Raw genomic sequence first — 24,610 nt, forward strand, 5'->3', positions numbered from 1 at the left:
AGTTGGCACCATCATTGCACTCTTCCCGGGCGAGGCAGATCAGTCGCCGGCTTCTGGACGGCCGCTCACTGCGGCTGCTGGCTGCTCACACTGGCTGCTGGCTACATGCGGTAGCTTATGGCAGCTCATTGTAGCAGGGGCTGCAGCCTATGCTTTCGCCGGTGACCCACAGCAGTCCAGCTCCAGGTCGAGCTGTTGTTCAGCATCTTAGCTGTAGAGGGCAGTGTCACTGGCCTCATATGTGGGATCTGAACTGGAGCCCTCTGGCATCCCAAGCCAGCTCTTAACCAACGTGCCACTCGGCCGGCCCATTAGTATGGTATTCTTCATCACCAGTGCCTGATATCTCTCAGACCAGTCCACGAAACTTGTATTTTTCCATCCAGTCTCTTGTGCAAAGTATGGAGTATCAGAGAGTCCCTTGCTTTTAAAACATGTTTTCAACCAGTCCTGCTGCTTTAAGTTCTGCTGTCGCCTTGGCTTCCAAAAGTACCAAACATTGTTAATTCTAGAGTCTTTAAGGGGGTCTGTTGTGGAAATTGGATTGTTTTTCAGTTTTCTCCGTTTTGGCCAAATTCAGCTTTTTGGCTCTGCTCTAAGTTAGTGTCCAGCTTCCATCTGCTTTCTAGCTATCAAAATGTTCTTGCATTTGTCTCCTCTCCTTTCTTTTTGTCCTTTTGGATTTATGCCTAAATGAAAAAAACTTGAAGGTTTTATTTTTTTATTGGTGTTTGGGGACATAGTGGAGCTAAAAATGCATGTGTTCAAGGTACCATCTTTGATTGGAAACCTGAACAGTGCCGTTTAAATGGATGTTGATCACTTATTTACACCTTGTGATAGTACAATTTTTTTTTTAATGCAGTGAATGTACTTTCTTAGAGAGGGCTTACCTCTCTGATCAGATAACCCTCTTTCTTATATCCTGGTGATATTATCCAGCATTCTAGAGAGCCTGAACAGATTATGTGAGGTTGTCTCTGCTGAAGCAGTAAACCAAGACCGAGTCCCTGAGGCCTCTTGAACATAGACTCATTGGCAGAGAGCAGACTATATTGGTCTATTGTTCTCATCAGGCTCCATAAAGAACCACGTGCAAATACCACTATCTTCCGGTGTAAGGTTATGAGTTTTGTTTTCGCCTTTTTTTAAGATTCCACATAAAAGTGAGATCATATATTGGGTTGTAGGGAAAGTCATGACGCATTTTGCATTGAAAAACAGAAAAATACGTCATGACTTTCCTGACGATCCAATAGTATTTGCCGTTCTGTCTGACTTATTTAGTATACTGACCTCACAGTCCACTTGTATTATCACATCTAGCAGGATTTCCTTCTTTTTATAGCTAAATATTGGGTTGTCGGAAAAGTCATGACACATTTTTGCAATGAAAAACAGAAAAAACACGTCATGACTTTTCCGACAACCCAATAACTGTTGCGTGTGTGTATCATATGTACATATATACCACATTTTCTTTATCCATTCATTCATCAGTGAACACTTAGATTGCTTCCATGTCTTGGCAATGTTTTGATTACTGTAGCTTTGCAATGTAGTTTGAAATCAGGAAGCATGATGCTTTCTGCTTTGTTCTCAAGATTGCTTTGGCTATTAAGGGTCTTGTGATTCTATTCAAATTTTATGGTTCTGTTTCTGTAAAAAGTGCCATTTGAATTTTTAAAGGGATTCACTGAATCTGTAGATTCCTTTGAGTAGTGTGGACATTTTAATAGTGTTAATTTTACCAATCCATGAACATGGAGTATCTTTCCACTGATTTGTGTCTTTTTCAATTTCTTTCATCAGTGTGTTATGATTTTCAGTGTTCAAGTCTTTGACCTCTTTGGTTAAATTTATTCTTAGGTATTTTATTCTTTTTGATGCAATTGTAAATGGGATTGTTTTCTTAATTTCTCTTTCTGATAGTATGTTATTAGTGTATAGAAACACAACTGCTTTTTTGCATATTGATTTTGTATCTTGAAACTTCACTGAATTTGTTTATTCTTATAGTGCTGTGGTGGAGTCTTTACAATTTTGTATGTATAATATTACATTATCTGCAAATAGTGAGTTTTACTTCTTTCTTTCTAATGTGGATGCATTTTATTTCTTGTCTAATTGCTCTGACCAAGACTTAGTACTGTGATCAGAATTAAAGCTGTGGGAGTGGGCATCTTGGTCTTTTTCCTGATTGTAGAGGAGAAAGTTTCAGCTTTTCATTGTTGAGTATGATGTTAATTGTGGGCTTGTCCTATATGGTCTTTATTATGTTGAGGTATGTTCCCTCTATGCCCACTTTGTTGAGAGTTGTCTTATAAATGGATGTTGAATTTTGTCAAAAGCCTTTTCTGTATCTGTTGAGATGATCATATGATTTTTATCATTCACTTTGTTAACAGGGTATATTTCATTGTTTGATTTGCAGATGTTGAACCATCCTTGCATTTCTCGAATAAATCCACCTTGATCATAGTGTATGATCCTTTTAATGTATGGTTGAATTTCATTTGCTAATATTTTGTTGAGGATTTTGGCATTTGTGTTCATCAGGGATATTGGCTTGTGATTTTCTTTTCTTGTCATATCCTTGTCTGCTTTGGGGTGTTACGATAATGCTGGCCTCATGAAATGAGTTAGGAAGTGTTCCCTCCTTTCCTATTGTTTGAAAAAAATTGAGAAAGATAGGTATTCTTTTTTAAATGTTTGGTAGAATTCACCTGTGAAGGCATCTGGTCCTGGCCTTTTATTTGTTGAGAGATTTTTGGTTACTGATTCAATCTCCTTACTAGCAATTGCTTTGTTCAGGTTTTCTATTTTATGATTTAATTTTGGTAGGATTGTATGTTTCTATGAATTTATCCATTTCTTTTAGGTTGTCCAGTTTGTTGGCAAATAATTGTTTATAGTAGACTTCTGATCCTTTGTATTGCTTTGTATCAGTTGTAATGTCTCTTCTTCGTTTCTGATCTTATTTGAGTGCTCTCGCATTCTCTCTCTCTCATCAGTCTAAAGTTTTGTTCGTTTAGCTTTTAAAAAACTGTTCTGGGTTTCATTGATCTTTTCTTTGGTCTCTTATTTATTTCTGCTCTGATCTTTGTTATTTTCTTCTTTCAGCTAACTTTGGATTTCCTTTGTTTTTGTTTTCATAGTTTTTTGAAGTGTAAGGTTAGGTTGTTTGAGATATGTCTTGTTTCTTGATATAGCTATTTATCACTATCACCTTCCCTCTTAGAACAGCTTTTGCTGCATCCCATTCATTTTGGCGTGTTGCAAGGTATTTTTGTTACAAGGTATTTTTATTTTTTCTTTCTTTTTTTTATTTCTTCTTGACACATTGGTGGTTCAGTAGCATGTTTAATCTCCATACATTGTGTATTTTCCAGTTTTCTTGTAATTGATTTCTACTTTCATATGACTGTTGTCAGAAAAGATGCTTGATAAGATTTCAAACTTTTTAAATTTATGAAGACTTGTCATTTAACATATGATCTATGCAGGAGAATGTTCTATGTGTACTTGAGAAGAATGTATATTCTGTTGCTTTGGGATGGAAATTCTTTATATTTTTGTTAAGTCAATGTGGTCTAACGTGTGGTTTAAGGACAATGTTTTCTTATTGATTTTTTTGTCAGGGTCTATTGCTGAAAGTGGGGTATTAAAGTTCTCTACTATTATTGTATTGCTGTGTAGGCCTGCCTTTAGGTCTGTCATTATTTGCTTTATATATTTATAAGCATAAAAATTTATAAATGTTATATTTTTTTGTTAGATCGACCCCTTTATCGTCTTAATGACCTTCTTTGTCTCTTATTAGAGTCTTTGTCTTAAAGTTTATTTTGTGTGACATAAGTATAGCTAACCTAGCCTTCTTTTGGTTTCTATTTGCATGGAATATTTTTTTCTAGCCCTTCAGTTTGTCTTTGTGTGCCCTTACATCTGAAGTGAGTCACTTGTAGACAGCATACAGATGGTGTTTTGCTTTTTTTTTAATTCCATTTAGCCTTTCTTTGTTTTTTAGAATTTGGAGAATTTAGTCCATTTACCTTTAAAGTAATTATTGGTAGATATGTACTTATTGCTATTTTGTTAATTGTTTTCTGGTTGTTTTGTAATTCCTTTGTTCGTCTCTTTCTCTTCCTTTGTGGTTTGATTGTTTTCTGTTGTGGTATGCTTAGATTTCTTTTTTTATTTTTTGTGTATCTACTATAGGTTTTTTTTTTGTTTTTAAAGATTTTATTGGGGAATTGGGGGAGGGGAACAGTGCTGGGGAATCGGGGGAAGGGGAACAGACAAGTTGCTGTTGTTATGTTCTTCAGTCTAGTTGTGGAGGACATTGCTTCATTGGCCCAAGTTGGCACCATCATTGCGCTCTTCCCGGGCAAGGCAGATCAGTCGCCGGCTTCTGGACGGCCGCTCATGGTGGCTGCTGGCAGCCCAGCTCCAGGTCGAGCTGTTGTTCAGCATCTTAGCTGTAGAGGGCAGCGTCACTGGCCCTCATATGTGGGATCCGAACTGGGGCCTTCTGGTATCCCAAGCCAGTTCTTAACCAACGTGCCACTCGGCTGGCCCTACTATAGGTTTTTGGTTTTTTTATTTTTTTTTCAGTTACAGTTATCATTCAGTGTTATTTTATATTAGCGTCCAGTGTACAGCATGGTAGTTAGACATTTATATAATATGAAGTGATCCTTCCAATTAGTCAAGTACCCACCTGGCACTATACATAGTTATTGCGTGTTTAATAATTGCATTATTAACTATATTCTCTATGCTGTACTTTTACATCTTCATGACTGTTTTGTAACTACCAATTTGTATTTCTTAATCCCGTCACCTTTTTCAACCAACTCCGCAGCCCCCGTCCTATCTGGCAACCATCAGTTTGTTCTCTGTACCTATGAGTCATATTTCTGTTTTGTTCTTGTATTTTGTTCTTTACATTCGACATATAAGTGAGATCGTATGGTATTTGTCTTTCTCTGTCTGACTTATTTCACTTAGTATAATACCCTCTAGGTCCATCCATGTTGTTGCAAATGGTAAGATTTCAGTTTTTATGGCTGAGTTATATTTCATCATATATTTGTACCATATCTCCTGTATCCAGTCATTCATTGATGGGCACTTGGGTTGCTTCCATATCTTGGCTATTGTAAATAGTGATGCAGTGAACATAGGGGTGCATATATCTTTTTGAATTAATGTTTTGTATTTCTTTGGTAAATATCCAGAAATTGAATTAGTGGGTCATATGGTAGATCTATTTTTATTTTTTTGAGGTAACTACCATACTGTTTCCATAGTGGCCGTACCAATTTGCAATCCCACCAACGGTGTATGAAGATTCCTTTTTCTACACATCCTTGCCAATACTTGTTTGTTGATTTATTGATGATAGCCATTCTGACAGGTGTGAGTTGGTATCTCATTGTGGTTTTAATTTGCATTTCTCTGATCATTAGTGACATTAAACATCTTTTCATATGTCTATTTGCCATCTGTATGTCTGTTTTGGAGAAGTCCATTTAGGTCCTTCACCCATTTTTTAAATTGGATTGTTTGATTTTTTTGGTGTTCTTTCTAAATTTTAGATACCAACTTCTTATCAGATGTATCATTGGTAAATGTCTTCTCTCATTCAGTAGGCTGCCTTTTCGTTTTGTTGGTGGTTTCCTTTGTTGTGCAAAAACTTTTTTTAGTTTGATGTAGTCCCAATTGTTCATTTTCTCTTTAGTTGTATCTCTTGCCCAAGGAGATATACCCGAAAAAATATTACTTAGAACAATGCCAGAGTTTACTGCCTATGTTGATGTCTAGGAGTTTTATGGTTTTGGGTCTTATATTTAAGTCTTTATTTAATGCATTTTGAGTTTATTTGTGTATATGATTTAAGAAAGTTGCCCAGTTTCATTTTTTGCATGTATCTATCCAGTTTTCCCAGCACCATTTATTGAAGAGACTGTCTGTACCCATTGTATATTCTTTCCTCCTTTGTCATTGGTTAAGTGACCATATAGGTGTGGGTTTATTTCTGGGGTCTCTATTTTGTTTCATTGATCTATATGTCTGTTTTTATACTAATACCATGCTGTTTTAATTACTATCGCCTTGTAGTATAGTTTGATAGCACGTAGTGTGATACCACCAGCTGTTCTTTTTTGTCAAGATAGCTTTGGCTATTCAGGGTCTTTTGTGATTTCATATAAATTTTATTTATTTTTTCATATAAATTTTAGGATTATTTTAATTCTGTGGACATGCCATTGGTATTTTGATAGGGATAGCATTGAATCTCTTATAGTTTTTTGAATCGTATAGTTTTATGAGTACAGGTCTTTTGCCTCCTTATTTAAATTTACTCCTAGTTATTTTATTTTTTTGATGCAATTGGAAATGGGATTGTTAATGTCTCTTTCTGATAATTCATTTTATTGGTGTATAAAAATGCAACTGATTTCTGAATATTAATTTTGTATCCTGCTACTTTACTGAATTCTTCGATCAGTTCTGATAGTTTTTTGATGGAATCTTTAGGGTTCTCTCTATAGAGTATCATGTCATCTACAAGTAATGACAGCTTTACTTCTTTGTTTCTGATTTGGATGACATTTATTTATTTTCTTATTTAGTCTGATTGCTTTGGCTAGGACTTCCAATACTATTTTGAATAAAAGTGGTGAAAATGGACATTCTTGTTTTGTTCCTGAACTGCAAGGAAAAGGTTTCAGCTTTTTACTGTTGAGTATTATATTAGCTGTTGGTTTGTCATATATGGCCTTCATTATTTTGAATTATGTTCCCTCTGTCCCCACTTGCTGAGAGTTTTTATCATAAATGGATGTTGGATTTTGTCCCAGGCTTTTTCTGCATCCATTGATATGATCATACAATTTTTATCCTTCATTTTGTTTATATGGTGTATCACAATTGATTTGTGGATATTGAACTAACCTTGTATCCCACTTAATAATGGTGTATGATCTTTTTAATGTGTTGCTGAATTTGGTTTGCTAATATTTTGGTGATGATTTTTGTGTCTCTATTCATTTGGGAATCTGACCTCTAACTTTCTTTATTTGTAATGTGTTTGGTTTTGGAATCAGGGTAATGGTGGCCTTGTAAAATGAGCTTGGGTGATTTCCCCTTTTTTGAATTTTTTGGAATAGCTTGAGAAACATAGGTGTTAAATATTCTTTGAATGTTTGGTAAAATTCACCTGGGAAGCCATCTGGTCCAGGAGTTTTGTTTGTTGGGAGTTTTTTGATTACTGATTCACATTCATTTGTAATAATTGGTCTGTTCAGATTTTGTTTCTTCTTGATTTAGTCTTGGAAGATTGTGTATTTGTAGGAATTTATTCCAGATGGTTCAATTTGTTGGCATATAATTTTTCATAATATACGAGTTTTTTAAATAATCTTTTGTATTTCTGTGGTGTCCTCACTTCTCTTTCATTTCTGACTTTGGGTTTTCTCATTTTCTTGATGAGTTTGGTTAAAGGTTTATTAAATTTATCTTTGTAAAGAACTAGCTTTTGGTTTCACTGTTATTTTATATACTGTATATATTTTTAAACTCTATTTTGTTTATTTCTATTCTGATCTTTATTATTTTCTTCCTTCCACTCACTTCAGCTTTATTTGCAGTTCTTTTTCTAGTTCTTCAAGTGTAAGGTTAGATTGAGAATATTCTTGTTTCTTGAGGTAGGCCTGTATTGTTGTGAATTTCCCTCTTAAGACTGTTTTTGCTGTATCCCATAGGTTTTGAGTCATTGTGTTTTCATTTTCATTTGTTCAAGGTATCGTTTGATTTCTTCCTTGATCTTGTTGTTAACCCATTCATTGTTTAGTAGCATGTTATTTAATCTCCATGTGTTGATGTGTTTTCAGTTTTTTCTTGTATTTGATTTCTAATTTCATACCATTGTGGTCAGAGAAGACGCTTGATATGATTTCAGTCCTCTTTATTGAGACTTATTTTGTGGCTTACCATGTAGTCCATCTTGGAAAATGTCCCAGGTGCACTTGAAAAGAATGTATATTCTGATGCTTTGGGGTGAAATGCTCTAAAAATACCAATTAAATCCATCTGGTCTAGTTTGTCAGTTAAGGCCATTGTCTCCTTGTTGATTTTCTGTCTGAAAGATCTGTCCGTTGGTGTCAATGCGGTGTTCAAGTCCTCTCCTATGATTGCATTACTGCTGATCTCTGTCTTTATGTCAGTCAAGGGTTATAGCCTCTTGTTGGATTGATCCTTTTATTGTTATACTGTCCTTTTTTGTCTCTTGTAGCCTTTGTTTTAACCCTCTATTGTGCACAATGCAAAACTTATGAGTTTGGGCCCAGTGCATCTACTATATGCGTGTATGACATTTATTTATTTAAATTGAAAATGAATGAAAATAATGTGTAAGCATGCTTATCACAAACATGACTGGCGATAGGTTATGGTAGAAGGGGAAGATAGGGAAACGATGAGTCACGATACTTAAGTTAACTGTTAGATATTTGAAAATTTGTGTGCAATGAATCTGAGATCAGTTGTACCTGATGGAGGGTTAAAGTCTATTTTGTCTAAGTACCCCAGCTTTTTTTTTTTTTTTTAGTTTTCATGCACATGAAATATTTTTTTTTCATCTCTTTACTTGCAGCCTGTGTGTGTCTTTCAATATAAAGTGGGTCTTTTACAGGTAGCATATGTAAAGGTTTTGTTTTCTTATCCATTCAGCCACTCTATCTTTTTTTTTTTTTTAAAGATTTTATTGGGGAATTGGGGGAGTAGAACAGCGTTGGTGAATCGGGGAAGGGGAACAGACAAGTTGCTGTCATTTTGTTCTTCAGTCTAGTTGTGGAGGACGTCGCTTCACTGGCCCATGTTGGCACCATCATTGCGCTCTTCCCGGGTGAGGCAGATTAATTGTTGGCTTCTGGACGGCCGCTCACTGTGGCTGCTGGCTGCTCATGCTGGCTGCTGGCTACACACGGTAGCCCATGGCAACCCACTGCCACAGGGGCTGCAGCCTACGCCATTGCCAGGGACTCACGGCAGCCCAGCTCCAGGTTGAGCTGTTGTTCAGCATCTTAGCTGCGGAGGGCAGTGTCACTGGCCCTCATATGGGATCCGAACCGGGGTCCTGCTGCTCAGAGCTGGCATCCCAAGCCAGCTGTTAACCAACGTGTCACTCAGCTGGCCCCACCCTATCTTTTGAATGGAGCATGTAATCCATTTACATGTAAGTAATTGTTGCTAGATATGTAACTATTGACTTTTTATTATTTATATTTTTTATTTTTCACATCTTAAAGAAGTCCCCCTAACATTCCTGTAATACTGGTTTGGTAGTGATGAACTCCTTTAGCTTTTTCTTGTCTGGGAAGCTCTTTATCTGTCCTTTGATTTTAAATGATAGCCTTGCTGGCTAGAGAGTAATTTTGGTTGTAGGTCCTTTCTCTTCATCACTCGGAATATTTCATGCTAATCCCTTCTCGCCTTCAAAGTTTCTGTTGAGGAATCAGCTGACAGTCTTATGGGAGCTCTCTTGTAAGTTAGTAATTGCCTTTCTCTTGCTGCTTTTAGGATTCTCTGTCTTTAACCTTTAGCATTTTAATTATGATGTGTCTTCATGTGGGCCTCTTGGGGGTCATCTTGTTTGGGACCACACTTCCTGGACTTTTTTTTTTTTTAAGCTGAGCCATCCTGCTACCCGTTGGCAGCTCAGCGGCTGCTCAGCTCGGGCTGTACTCGAACCGCTGTTGCTGAGCTCAAACTCTTGAGTGAGCTCTTAACCAACTGAGCCACTCGGCCAGCCCCCTTCCTTTTTATGTCTATTTCTGTCACCAGAGTAGGAGTTTTCAGTCATTATTTCTTCAAATAGATTCTCAATTACTATAGGTTTTTACTTTGTGGTTACCATGAAGCTACATAAAACAACTTAGGTTTACAAGTCTATTTTAACTTGATAACAAGTTTGAATGCATTCCAACACTCTACATTTTTACTCTCCTCCACTCATTGTTTTTGATGTCATAATTTACAGATTTTTGTTTTGTTTATCCCTTAAATAACTATTGTATTTTGACTCCTTTTATCTTTTACCCTTCACGCAGAGTTTTTAAGTGACGATCTCTTTGTCTTTAACTTTTGACATTTTAATGTGTCTTGGTGTGGGTCTCTGGGTTCATCTTTATTGGAACTCGATGGGCTCCTGGATCTGGATGTCTGCTTCCTTCCTCAGGTTAGGGACATTTTCAGCCATTATTTCTTCAGATAAGTTTTCTGTCCCTTTTTCTTTCTCTTCTCCTTCTAGGACCTGTATAATGTACATGTTGTCCCATGAGTCCTTAAGCTATCTTCACTCTTCCTCATTTTTTCATTCTGTTCTTCTGATTGGATGAGTTCCTCTGTCTTATGAGTGTGCTGTTTCTTCTGCTTCCTCAGCCCACTGAACCTCTGTTGTATTTTCAGTGCACTTACTGTATTCTTCAGCTCTTGTGACTTCGATTTGGTACTGTCTCTTTGTTGGAATTCTCACATTGTTCATACATTTTCCCCTGAGCTCCATAAGCATCTTTATGATCATTATTTTGAACTCTTTGATCAGGTAAATCATTTATCTCCATTTGATTAAGGCCTTTTTCTTAGCTTTTATATTCTTTCGTTTGGAATTGATTCCTTTGTTTCTTCGTTTTCCTCGACACTCTGTGTTGGTTTCTATGCATTAGGTAAAATAATCACCTCCCAGTCTTGAAATATTGGCCTTGCGTAGGAGATGAGCCTTAGTGTTCAATCCTGTGCAAGCTGGTGATTGTCTCTCAAACCTTTGCAGTTGTCCAAAGTACCTACTTTATTCTTGGTGGCTCCCGGTAGTTGAGAGTGTTTCAAGACCTGTCAGTATTCCAAAAGATTGGACCTCAGTCAGCACCAGATTCAGGCTAAGTGGAAACCAGACTCTGAAGCAGCAGCTTTGAAAGTACGGGGAGATGCCGATTTGAGGAGATACTGGGAGAAGGGCCTTTCTGTCTCCTCCCTTCAGACTGAGCCTTGAGTTTATACCCAGGCAAGAGCTGTTTCTTTGTTTGCTGTCGTATAGTTGAACCTGTGAACACAAGCCCACTGGTCACCAGGCCAGTCTGCCAAGGGATTTATCCTCTGGGCAGCAGCCACAAAAACTGGTTGTCAGATAGGAGCATAAGCTCCTTTCTTGGAGACACTGCTACCCTGGGGCTGGGTGGCAGGAGAACACCAAGATGGTGCCTGCTGGTCCCCCTGTCTCTGGAGAGTATGGTAGTCAGCCGCTAGATGAGTGTTGAATTAGAAGTCTACCTCTTGGCCACAGCTGTAAAGACAAACTAATTATCCTCTTTCAGAGAAAGATGGCACGTGTATTTTTCAGTCTGCTGACTGTATGCTGTTCCCGTGGTGGTGGTGGTGGTGGTGGCTAGTTGGTTAAGAACTGGTTTTCTGTTACAGTCCAGTGAGACCCGCAAATGTAAGCCCCACTGGCCACCAGAGCCAGATGATCAAGGGTTTTCTTCTGGATGGGAACTGCAAATGTGTCAGAAGCTCTTTTGGGAGATAGCAGCAACCTGGAGCGAGGCAGAGGGAGTATGAAGGTAGCACTGGCCCTCTGAGGTCTCTGGAGAGGATTACCGTCAGCTTTTAGATGTGTTTCATTAGAAGCCTGCCCCTTAGGCTGCACCTAGAGCTAGGCCCCTGGCTGTGTGTGTGTTAAGTAGGCCTCTTTCACAGAAAGACTGGGCACTTTTAGTCAGCTGTGTCTGGGCTGGGCCCTTGGGTAGGTGAGTCTGTGCCTGCGAGCCCTTTAAGACCTGTTCTCAGATTGCTGTTTCCTTGTGGGTCTCATGGATACAAGCCCCATTGGCTTTTGAAGTGCGATGTTTTAGGGGCTCATCTTTCATTCACAGGTCTTAAAAGTTGGGGTGACCCATTGGGGTTCAAACCCCTTCACGCCTCTGGGAGAAGCTCAGGGTTGTGACTTCTTTCCCAGTTGTGGTTTGCTCTGCTGGGGATGGGGTTTTTCGTGAGACTGTCTCAGCCTCTACTACCTATTTCTTGTTTGTCCAATGTACATGAGTCACTCAGCTAGTTTTTGGGTTTCTTTCAGAAGAAACTGTTCTGTAGGTAGTTGTAGGTTTGGTGTGCCCATGGGAGGAAGAGTGTTCAGGATCCTCCTGTGTTGCCATCTTGAACCAGAGCTCTATATTTAATTTCTAAAAGAGGGGATATGGTATATGGTCACAGAAGACTTTTCCCTGGGGCACACAAACCTGTATTATTTGCATGCATACATACAATAAACTGCGGTCATAGGTAGAATTCTAAGACGGCTCCTATTATCCCCATGTCCTAGTGTACACACACCTTCTCTGTTATGTAATCCAACTCAAATTGCTTTGAAGCTATTTTACAGATGTAATTAGGTCCCAAAATCCAGTGATTTTAAGAGAGATGATCTGAGTGGGCTTGATCTAATCAGGTGATCCCTTAAAAGGGCCCCTCTTGACAAGAGATCCAAAGTGTGAGAGGGATTTGTCACAGGGAGGGTCTCATTGCTGGTATTGTAGATGGCAAGGAATGCGGGTGGCTTGTAGGAGTTCAGTGGCCCCTCGCTGACAGACTGAGGCTTCTGTCCTACAACTGTAAGGAACTGAATTCTCTTTTAAGTACTTAAGCTTAGAACAGGATCTTGAGTTCTAAATGAGAATGCAGTTCAGTGGACACGTTGATGTTAGCCTTGTAAGACCCTGGGCAGAGAACCAGCCATATCATGCCTGAACTTCTGACCTACAGAGGTAAGAAATTAGTACTGTTTTATGCCTCTACGTTTGTACTAGTTTATTATAGCAGCAATAGAAAACGAAAACAACTGAATATTTAGCTTCACAAAATTGCCACTATTTGTTAAATATTTATTGATGTTAAGTCCACATTACACCAGCACAACAATCCGAAGTAGTATGATAGTACTATTTTTTTTTATAAATACAACATAAAAGGTGGCAAAAGAATGCTACTTAATCCCAAACCCAGCAAATTAGCAAAAAAGTCACATTCAGAAAAATTTGGCAAGTAAGATATGACATAAGTCAATACTACAACATAGAAAAGTCCATGAGGGACTTTATATGGTATCTTAAATTCCATATTAGTAATGCATATAAGTGTGATCAAAGAAACTTGTACCACTCTGCAGAGAACATCTGCTACCCAGTGCTCAAGCCTATTAATCATTTAAAACTTGGTTGGTGTTCTTACAAACAAGTAGAAAGCTGTACATGTGAAGCAGTAATATGAAATACATAGGGTGGTACACAAATATAAAATTATTTTTAAAAATACTACATATTGAATTGAGTAACTGAGCTAAGAGAGTTCAACATTTTTTATTATAAATAATGACAGATATGTGTTTTGCATAAGGAATACAGTGTTTTCTTTTCATAGCAAAGTACCATTAAAGCCTCATGTTATACTATTAGGCCAAATTGGGTTTTTTTTTTTCTCCTTTTTAAAGTTTATTGGTTCCGACTTAAAAACCATCAAGTCTGGTCAGAATCAACTCAGTTTAGTTGATGCAGAGTTGTATGCAGGTAAAAAATAGTCTTTGCTGAGATGCGTTTATAAACTACTCAGAATCCAGCACCTTCTTAAGGCAAGGTTTCAGGACAGCAGGGAAGTGAACTAATATTTTCCATTCACCATATCTTGGTGCCATTGGAAAAAAAAATACATTATGGCACAAACTTGTTTTTGTCTCTTCTAAGTCTCCATTTCCCTCAAGTAGACTAGATGCTACAGGCAATTTCTCATTTATGCCAATCTTGCAGTCTCAGTCCCATTTTCAACTTGCTCTAAACATCTAAAAATCTCTACTACACAAACTTCAGACACGCTAAAATTCCCATAGCACATGTGCTCCAAACTTTCAGCTGACCCTGGGTTCCCTGACGTGTAAATGGCAGTGTTTTTCACCTATGTGTTAGATTAATTTTCAAGAAAACCAAAGAAAAGCCTGCCCTTTCACATGTTTCTTGCCCCTTCTACTTTTATCTCTGAATGAATACAATGTAGTAAGTATGAGGGTAGCATTTTCCTTCATTGTTCTCCCTACTCTTCCCAAACCCCTGTGCCCTCCAAATTCTATATGCCTTGGTCACTTGGGTGGTTTGTATGCCTTTCCTGGAATGGACTGTCATATATTTCTGCTTTATTCAGAAAACTTTATATTATTTATATTTAAATTAGCCTTTCAATACCGTTTGTAAATAAGCTTTCTACCAAGGTAGCATGAAAAGAAAATACAATACAAAGAAATAAAGTTTATGAACTAAGGCATTAACCTTGTTAGAAAACTCTTGATATTATTAAAATTTAAGGCAAGTAATTCCTTCCTTATGATTTAATATAAAACAGTTTGCTAAGACAAGGCATTTACTTGGATTTCTTTGCCGTTTCCTCTTTCATCCTCATATATTGCACTTGGTTCACTGGAGCTGTCTGAATACACTGCCATTTCAGAATCATTTTAGTAGTATTTGTGGTACAATTGCCTTATGTTAAAAGCATTCCACACTATCATGCTATGCAGCACCTAAAGCTAGTGTTCTAAGGCACTTCTGATAATACAAGTTGTGGTTACCTTTGAACAATTGGTTTCCTTCAGCACTGCAGACCACTTTACTCACAGCAATTCAAAAGTTTTAAATTGGATGATGAATGTGAATTTTCTGTGCAACGTGTACATTTCTATTAGCATCACTTACTTAAACTCTAAGTTTGGTATATTAAGGAAAACATTTTTTTATTTCTTATAGTCAAAGGTATGTTTTTGCCTTTTTCATAATGTGACAAAGGAATACATTGGTCAAGGCAAGGCCATTTCAGTGTTTCAGTTTTAACAAGAATGTTGGATTACAGGTCCTCACTTTCTACCAAGCCAGTGTTCAGTGTGAGGTGAGATGGACTGGCTTCAGGTTGGAACGCTGCTTTGATGTCTAGTCCCTGGTCCGAAAGTGCTGCATAGCGACTGGCTGAGGGGCGGACTTTTTTTGGCTTGGTGCTCTGTGGCTGCTGATGCCACTGGGCTACAAAAAAAGAAAGAAAAAATTAGGATCTTTTAACCGAGATATAATTGGAAAGCCCTTAGATGTTTCAAGTAAATACAGAATGCGTCTTTTGATATACACCAGGCACATGTTCTTTATAAAAAAACTGAATGCATCCATGGTAGAAATCCTAAAGTTTAAGGATAGTTTTGCATTTTACTCATGTTGCACATTTACTGTTTGTACAGGGTAGTGGGGCTATAACAGATGAATAAAAAGTATAGTTTAAGGTAAATACTTGCCGCAGCACAGGGAGTCTTTTGAGATAGTATCTAAGTTTCCTAATTCACCTCTCCCTCTTAAAAAAAGTATCTCCGGAGATCAAAATGAATGAATGCCACATTAGTTAGAGTAGTTTGATATTCTGGATGGATGTTTAATCAATTGAAAGGAATTGGGCAGTAGGGAAGGCTGAGGTCACTCATTTCCTGAGGAATCTCACAAAATTATTCCTTATTTACAAGGAGGGAAGTTCTTAATTTTTTCTAGTGGTTTTATGTAAATCACAATGTTATTGTAGTAGTTCATAAATTCAATAGGAATGATTTTCATTAAATTTAGGATGCATGTGGACAAAGATACATATACAGACACACATCTATTATTGCTCAGCTGCTTAAGATAAATTAATGAGAAAAGCACCAAGCCACAAAAGTATGCATTCCAGGATCAATGGTACCCACACTTAGAGTGCATTAAGATGCTGTGATAGGACTATGGTATAGGAAAAAATGTTAAAAAGGCAGTTATTTGCAGAACACCGTAACAGAATAATGTGAAAAACGTGGTTATGCCTTGGCTACTGTTAATGCCTACGGATGCTTGAGTAAGGAAGCCACAACTGACTAGCCCATGTAAGAGAAATCAACATGCATATTTTGCTAATACGAAGTTCCTAAAAGATACTTGGGTATCTGTTCTCCTGGTGTAGTTCACTATTAATGTTGAGAAACTATAAATAGAAAGAGAAAGAGCAATATGAAATTTTTAGCCAAAAACACCCCACTTTAGTTGTAAGATGACAGAAAAGTAATGTGATTTGCTGTTCAGATGTCCAAATGACTAAATGCAACGGGATGGGGTGAAGTGTCACTCACTGTAAACGTCCAGCCTGGCAGTACAGGACACAATCCCAGCGTCATTCTTGGCTGACACCGTGTACCACCCAGCATCTTCTTTCGTGGCTCCCTGAATGAGCAGGCAGATGTAGCCATGGGTGTCCTGGTGCATGCTGGGAAAAGGACACAGTCATCAGGGCTTTAAATGCCTAAGAAGCGGTGATGCACACGAAGCATCATTTGTAATTAGCTCATTAGAAACAATTGTGCAAGGAGAGGCTAATAGGGTCATGCTTATTCTGGAGAGGCTGCTGGCCCTATTAAAAGGTAATGGGAGAGACGACGTCAAGAGGTTGAATAAATCTCTGCACTTAATTTCTATTTAAGGATCTGTCTTTACAAAACCACTGAATAGTTCCTCTGTCACCACTGAAGCAAACGGATGCATCTGTTCTCTTAGATATAAAGATAACCTAATGGTGTTTTTTTGGTGTGTTTAAGTTAGAATGTGCTTCATCGTATGCCATTATTAGCGTCCTTCTAAAAGCTTAATCATTCATTAGGGTAAAGAGTGGTTTTTGTCTTTGATAATCATCAATGGTGTGACTTACACAGATTTACAGGCTATATAAAGTGTCTTTTTATAAATCGTTAGGACCAAGAAGTTAGGAATTAAGTCACTGTGTATTCTTACCTCACTCGGTCAGTACTGTGGGTGAGAGATTCATTTTCTTTCTTCCAAAATATCTGAGGCGGTGGCACTCCGGAAACACGGCATTCCAGGCGCACCGGGTACCCATCAGCAACACCTGTGTTTTGCAGCTTCTCGATAAACACGGGGGGTTTGTGTGCTTCTTTGGCTAAGAAAACAGGAGATGAAGGATCGATCAGTGATACACAAAAGGGGCAATTACAAAGAACTCAAAAGCTTTTTGCAATATTAAATAGATCTTTTATACCATTTTTCACTTCAGGTGGTACAATGCTGGTCCTCTCTCCAAATTATTATTTTTTTTTTTAAGAATGGTTCCTGTGCTTCATCTACTCCTTTATTTCCTTGACGAATTCAGTTCTGACAGCACCACACCGTCCACTGACCATCTGCTCCACAGAAGGCCTGTCTGACAGGCTGAGTCAGAGAACGGCTTCACACTACTGAAGGTGCAGGCACAGCCTTGACCAACCACTGCCCCCTAGTGACACTGAGGGCAAGTGTTTTTAAGACTCAGCTCTACTTAGATTCCCTCCTGTCTGAAATGTGTGCTACGAAAATGCTGAAGACTTGTAAATCCTGGCTTAAGTGAAACTTACCATAGGATTTAAAGCAGGGGAAATACAGGGGAGATATCTTCATCTCAATGTGGCAGGTTTAAATAGTGACCTATAAACCAGGAATGTGCATCCTGTATATTACAGATTCCAATTTGTATTCTTTGACGGGATATAAAAAAGACAGCTTTATTTATTATTACCTTGAAAGAAGGAAGCCGTAAAAAAGGATAACTTCATTAGTCTGAAAAAATCAGAACTGGTTAATACTCTAAATACTGTATTTCCCCATGTATAAGACGCATCCTTTTTCGAAAAATTTGGGGTCTAAAAACTGGGTGTGTCTTATACAGTGGTTGTAGATTTTTTTACTTGCATTTCCCGCAAGTGATGAGGAGTTGTATGAATTTTATGATGAATAAAACTTGAGTTCAATAACTTTAGTACATTTTTTAAAATTTTTGGGCCCCCAAATTAAGGTGTGTCTTATACATGGGGAAATATGGTATCACCCTCTAATGGGAAATGATTTTCTTGGATCTGAAGTGAAAACAATTTCAGAGAAAGAATGAGGTTTAGTTCTTTTCTCCTGAGCTACCAGCAGTGAATTCAAGGATGCATGTCTTTCTCCACCACTGCTCATCCTCCGGACTGACAAATATTTCAAAGCAGCCAGGGAGTGGCAGGTGAAGAGGATACAATTCTACCTGAAAAGTTCAAATACCTAAGACTATCTAAGACTTTGAACTATGTCGAGGTTGTATTTGTATTGGACTTCGTATGGTTACCTGACCTAGGCTAGTCAGGGGGAAGGGGAACAGACCTCAGTTCTCTTTCTGGGTCCCAGTTTGGGAAACAAAATGTATATAAACGAGTCTTAATGCCGTAGTAACTCGCCAGTAAGAATAACCCTTGCTCTTTTGGAGCATGGCTGTGCAGGGTACTGGGGCTGCAGAGCTTCCTACACTTAATTCTTAACTCTAACTCCATTTCCTGTATGTCAGATCAGAGGTGGTATGTGTTTGACATCAAATCTCAGGCCCAGCTCTCGCTTACGAGCTGTGTCCTTTGACAGAGGCTTTGCTTTCAGTTACTGTGCACTGCCGTCTTCTCACGGAAGTGCTACCTACCTGAGGCCTGTGGAGATGTCAGGCCTGAAGGACAGACAACACATTTAACAGGAGAAAAACAATTGGTTTTAGTCTGATGAGGGACAGTTAGAGGGCTGACAGAGATCAATCCTAGTGTGTGGTAATACTGACTACACCAAATTTAAAAGCATGGCTAACAGCACCACAGTCCACACATTTATCATGTTTTTGGTGTGAAAACCGTTGTGCTATTACCAGAATCATTTTAGCCTGGACCTCCTGGGCTTTATTCTCATTGCTACTCTGTTTTTATTAGTTTCCGGGGTACAAAGCAACGTAATAGTTACACCCCTTACGAAGTGAAAAGCCCCCCAAACTACTTACTTCTTTGACTTTGTATAGAGCTGTTACAATACCTTTGACTCTATTCCCTATGCTGTACTTTACATCCTGTGACTATATAATACAGAGGGTGCCAAAAAAGGATACACATTTTATGAAAGGAAAAAATTATTAAAATTGTAATAACAAAAGATGAATACAAGTCACGTTTGACTTCTGTAATTACAAGAGGTGCTCAAAGTGGTTACCATCAGTGTCTAGACATTTCTGATGACGACGACGCTTGAGCAACGTTGACCGAAGTGTCCACTTGTATACATTTTTCTGGCACCCCAGGTGTATGTATGTGTGTGTGTATATATGTATATATACACACAAATACATATATGTACACGTGTGTGTGTAAAACTTAGTTGACATTCGATATTATTCTATTTCAGCTTCAGGTGTACAGCACAGTGGTCAGGCATCTATACAGTCTCTGTGGCGACCCCCCTGATAAGTCCATTTTTCTATTTCTTGAAAGATCCCAGTGGCTCATAGTGCTTGGAAGAGTGCTAGGAGGCAACAGATTCAGTCTCTCCCTCAGCTGACTGATGGGACCATGGGCAACTCCCTTAAATCTAATTTCCACATCTTTGAAATGAGGTAGAAAATTCGCTGATTACCTTATAGGGCTGTTGGGAAGACCAACTGAGATAATGTACATGAGGCACTTTACAAACAGGTGTGAGAAATAGTTTGTTTCTTTTTTTAGAAGAGAACAGATATCAGAATCTTACGCTCAACACTTAAAGATGGTATCAACCTTTCCATAAAAATATTGTCCTTATCTGAGGGTAAGACGTCATGACAATACTTGATGCTGTTAGATAAACTTTGTTAATCAAAAAGTCAATCTGTGTTTAATTTGACTGACAGTGGGGGTAATGGAATGTTAAACATTTTTGACTTTTGAAATCAGTGCATATTACATTGATTTAAAAGCTAGGCATATATGTAGAACTTTATGCATAAATTCTTATAGATCCAGTTTGTGTCCTGGAGCCTGTGTTGCTGTTGAGCGTTCCTTGTAACTGAGGGCTGACACACACACACACGAGAAGTAGAATGGACCCCGAGAAACCCAAATCCTTTTTTCACTTGGCCAGGCTAGTGGGAGAAAAGGAAGGACTGATAATAAAGGCTACGATGAAGGAAAATAATGTCTGACTTTCTAAGCCTTAACATGTCCCCATTGGCTACTTTGATGAAAAGGTCTATTTTCCATATTGGTTACTACTGCAGGATTAGCTTACATTTCTAAATCTCATGCTGGGAAAGGGAGGAGTCACAGACAAGCCCACCTGCAACCACCAGCTCCAGGCTGAAGGAGTTCTGTCCCGCTCGGTTAGTGGCCGTACACGTGTAGATGCCGGCGTCCCGCGACGTGACAGGCTCTATGATCAGAGAGTGCACCCCGTTCTCACGCACGAGCATCTTGTGGGCACTGTCAGGGCGGATGGGCTTTCCATCTAGTTGCCAGCTTAGGTCTGGGGTTGGCAACCCACTGACCTACACCAGAAAGAAAATGCAGTAATTTCTCTAAATATTAAAACAATGAAATCAATAGCTGAGAAACCAGCATAAATCCCTCCTTTGGTGGTAAAAGAGATGGCTTTTGGTCTCTGCTCACGTTACTGTTTTGATTAAAACCTTTCAATGGCTTCCTAAGCACTTACGGGCTCACTTCTAAACATTTCTTATAGAGCAAGCTAGAGAAAAGTGAAATGGGGATTAAAACAATTTCTGTCATCATTGTACCTCACCAAGGGTTATAAAGATTACTGGGATGATGTCAGCACAGGGCCCTGAGCTCTTTGGAAAAAAGTCCAATCATAATAACATACTCAGTTGGCATTTATACACAGTAAGGCTTCTCATCATAGAGTTGCCACAGCTGTGGAGACATTAGTTAATGCATCCATCAGCAGCCGGGCTATTACTTTATAATCCTTGAAACTAAGTAACAAGAACAATACAAAATTACCCAGAAAGCCATATCAACAAATTAGCATCACAATGGAAACATCATAAAATCTTGAGACCGTGACAGTTGTGGGGACCAGACATCAGACAAAAGTGCATTTAATTGCTAATAAATAAGTTTATGCTGTGAGGGGGAGGGATGGTTGCCATCTGTCAACTCTTTATGGCTTTGCCCTTGATTTTGAATGAAGAGAAGCACCATTAAGGAAGGCCTTTTTACCCCATCACACATTTACTACTGGGAAAGTTACATACAAAAAAATGTCTGTTGCGCTGTAAAACAATTCTTTTGATGACCCAGCTCTGCCAAAATCAGCCAGCAACTCATCAATTCCAGTCCTGCAGTAAATGGTAATTCATTTATACTACTTAAATGATGCCTGCCCACACACTTCACAAAGGTCTAGAGAATTTAAAGGAAACAAATTAAATTATTGGTCAAAAGGTGACCAAGAGATTTTGGAAGCAATAGTTAAGCAGCTTGTCTGCTGAGAGGCCCAGGCTCGTATGTTGTCCCATCTGTCCACCTGCTAGCTCTCCACATACACTCATTTACCTGTCTAGGAAGACTTGGCAGTAGACACTGGTGGTCAGATGCCAGGCCTTTCCCAAGTTTAGAAATAAAGCAGCACTACTAGTTCCCGCTTCACTAGGTGAGAACCTAGGAAAACAGGGCTGTGGACTGACTGAAGCCACTGTGTGTTAGGAGGAGAGATGCGTAAAGCACCGTGCAGGCTCAGCCCACCCAGTTCCCAGTGCACCTGGGCCAGTGGACAGTTATTTACGTTAAGGCGAAGGGAAAATGCCTGAAACTCCTGCCCTTTGTCTAACCCCAGCCTTCTTAGTTGTGTAAGTAAAGAAAGTTTATCTCAAGAATTTAAGGTCCTTATAGCCAGGTCATGATTTTAACAGATCCTTTTATTCTTTTTCTATACAAGCCCAGATTTACTTTAGAAAAAAAATAATGCCCAAATCCTTTCAACACCTATATTGTGTTCTGCAATCCCAAAGAGAACCAGCAGAGGGAGCCCAAATAATTTTTTAAAACTTGACCTGTCTCAGAGCTAAATTTTGAATTTAAGTTCAGTAAATAATGGGAGAAAAAAACAAATGAAAAATGTCAGAGCAGTAGTTCTTCAACATATTTAGCCTCAAGCTTTTGAGAAGCTGATGAAAGCAGTATCACACACAGTTTTGTATGCAATTTCAGAGTTCATACATGCAATGAAATGTGCCTACCCTGGGTGAGGAAGCCCTGCTGTAAAATGAGTGAAAGAAAGATGTCACTCTAATATCGCTCAGAAATTAGAAATAGAAAATGGGAGGAGTAAAAGTCAGAGCAGACATATGGATACAAAATTTGTATGAATAAAAAGTGAAGATCAACTAATTAATAATTAGGACATATCACAGATTCAATACATGTATTACTTTAACAAAATGGGAACCTTTCAGGGATGAAACCTCCCGGTGACTTTCTGGACTATGGTATAGGGTTCTAAGTAACAAACATACGTATTTAATAAACATTTAAAAGGAAAAGGATGATTTAAAGCAGTGTATAAACCATTCCGTGTATTTCACATTTTTTTTCTCTCAAGCTGGAGAAAATTTTAAAAGTGTATACTTTACGTAATTTCCAAAAGGAACTCAAGAGAAATGGCAAAGGGAGAAGAGGGATTTATAGGCAATAATGAGCTCTTACTTTGCAGTCCATTCTGCAGAGTTTTCCTTCTTGGACGGTCAGATCCCCGGGAGCCTGCAAGAAGTGAGGCCTGAAGAACCGCTCCTGGATGGGCTCGTTTTCATCGCCGCTGTCCCTTGATCTAGAGCGAGGCCTTAGAACAAGATAATGGATGGATACATACATAGATATAGTTATTTCCAGGCCCTTAGTCATGTTTTTTTTGTATTATATGGGGTAACAATATAATAGCCTTCCCTGATTTCTACCCCCAAGATTTATACTTTAAAAAGTCAGCAAAGCAAAATCTTGTTTCATTTGGAAGTTCATGATAAATGATCTGCTTACTGCAGATCTTAAACAGCTCTGCTCTCCTAATCCTTAAAGCCAGTATAACTCATAAAAGGGGAAATAGGAAAAGATGGGGTACTCTATATTAACCTATTTTTTTCCTAAATATTTTTAAAACTGTATGAGAAATAGCAGCAGCTGTTGGTCATTTATTTATTACCAAATCTTTTTCAACAGAAATGATAAGTTTCTACTGTGATTTTAAATTTATAAGAAATCAAAAGTTCTTAGCACTTTATAAAAATTTTCTTTCTAATCAAAATTCCTTTTTATATTAACCAGGAAAGCAAATTACATTTTCAGGCAGGTTTTCTTTTTCATCAGTTATCCATGTATGTTGCCAACGGCACCTCTGAGAGCAATACAACTTAAAAGTAATTGCAGGGAAAACTTAAGAAAAGAGCAAGATGTTGAATACATATTGTCAGTAATCAGAAGGTAAGTTTTAAAACACTTAACTAGAAAAAATAAGATGGAACAAAAAAAAATGAAACATTAGTATAATAGCCTAATAATTATCAGTTTTTAGAGAGCTTACTTCTCCAAGTACAGATACAATTTTTGAACAGATTGCTTTTCACTTGGAAAAGCATAACTATATTGAAGACCACAAGAAAAGCAAAGGAAAATAATATAAGGCAATGGATATGCTACTAAATGTGATGTTTGCAGCCACAGCCCCAGCATCCTGCTCATGTAATAAGCTCAGGGCTCCTCGGGATGCAAAGCAGACTCTATTGTTAGCAGATATTTGCTGAGCATATAAAATATGGCAAATCTTACCTACAAGATTAGGGTCTAAAATAAACTTGTGAAGTAAGTAACTGAAAATGAACATTAGCAGACGAACTGATTTTAAGAAATCCAGTGGCAATAGTTTACAATACAGCTCTTGGTTAGAAGAGTTTGGTATTGAACATTTATGGACCACTGGCTAGTATTTTCATTAAGATACCTGCCATTTAAAGTTGCTGCGTCAATGTCTTCATAATATCTGAGCTGGCTTAGCACACGTTGTTTACTCCCTTCCTCTTTCTCAATTGCAAAGGAGCACAGTAATCAAGGAGCCATACATGGTATACCCTTTAAGATTGAACTCACATTCTGTCTTCACACTTGTATGTTCACTTTTATGGTCATCCTGTGATTCGAATAGTGTTGAATGTACAGTAATAAATAAACTCAGAGATAGCACCTGTGGGAAGGAACGTCTGAAATACCTTCTGCCATGAGGATGGCCTGAGGGCGAGCGGGGACTGCGACCTCTTTGATTGACAGCCTGTACCATTAGCCGTCCAGTGCAACTGACGCGGCCCTGTCAGAGGCAACAGGAAAAGACATCATTTGCTGTGCAAAAGCAGTAACTGTTAAGCACTGTTGATTCTCCTACGCTCCACAAGACGTTAACAAATCAGTGTGCGACGTTAGTAGTGACACCAACCCCTCACAGAAATGTACTTTGAGTTAAATAAATAAGCTTTACTGTTTTATCTATGATGGTGTTTAAAATGACATTCCTCATGGAATTAACTGTAATCTGCTAAGGACTCCCAGGCATGGGACGTTGAGTTGTAAAATACAGCATCAGGATGTGGCCGTCTTAGGATTCCATTTTCATGGTCACATAGCTACTGCTTATAGCTAATTCTGAAA

The 24,610-nt window shown here is 38.4% G+C and overlaps 1 protein-coding gene across 1 annotated transcript in view; it reads right to left on the minus strand.

The window, feature by feature from the left end:
- Positions 1-12,921: 12,921 nt before the first annotated feature.
- The window catches only part of PALLD (palladin, cytoskeletal associated protein), a 374,196-nt gene continuing 362,507 nt past the window's right edge, over positions 12,922-24,610 (minus strand). Inside the window, exons 17-22 of the mRNA XM_019665498.1 lie at positions 24,178-24,272; positions 22,628-22,760; positions 20,241-20,448; positions 16,887-17,052; positions 16,232-16,365; positions 12,922-15,113 (exon numbers count right to left, since the gene is read on the minus strand). Coding sequence (XP_019521043.1) covers positions 14,941-15,113; positions 16,232-16,365; positions 16,887-17,052; positions 20,241-20,448; positions 22,628-22,760; positions 24,178-24,272 — 909 coding nt within the window. The 3' untranslated portion in view covers positions 12,922-14,940. The remainder of the gene's footprint in view (positions 15,114-16,231; positions 16,366-16,886; positions 17,053-20,240; positions 20,449-22,627; positions 22,761-24,177; positions 24,273-24,610) is intronic.

This window comes from Hipposideros armiger, unplaced genomic scaffold, assembly GCF_001890085.2.
Source record: "Hipposideros armiger isolate ML-2016 unplaced genomic scaffold, ASM189008v1 scaffold_444, whole genome shotgun sequence".
NCBI lineage: Eukaryota > Metazoa > Chordata > Mammalia > Chiroptera > Hipposideridae > Hipposideros > Hipposideros armiger.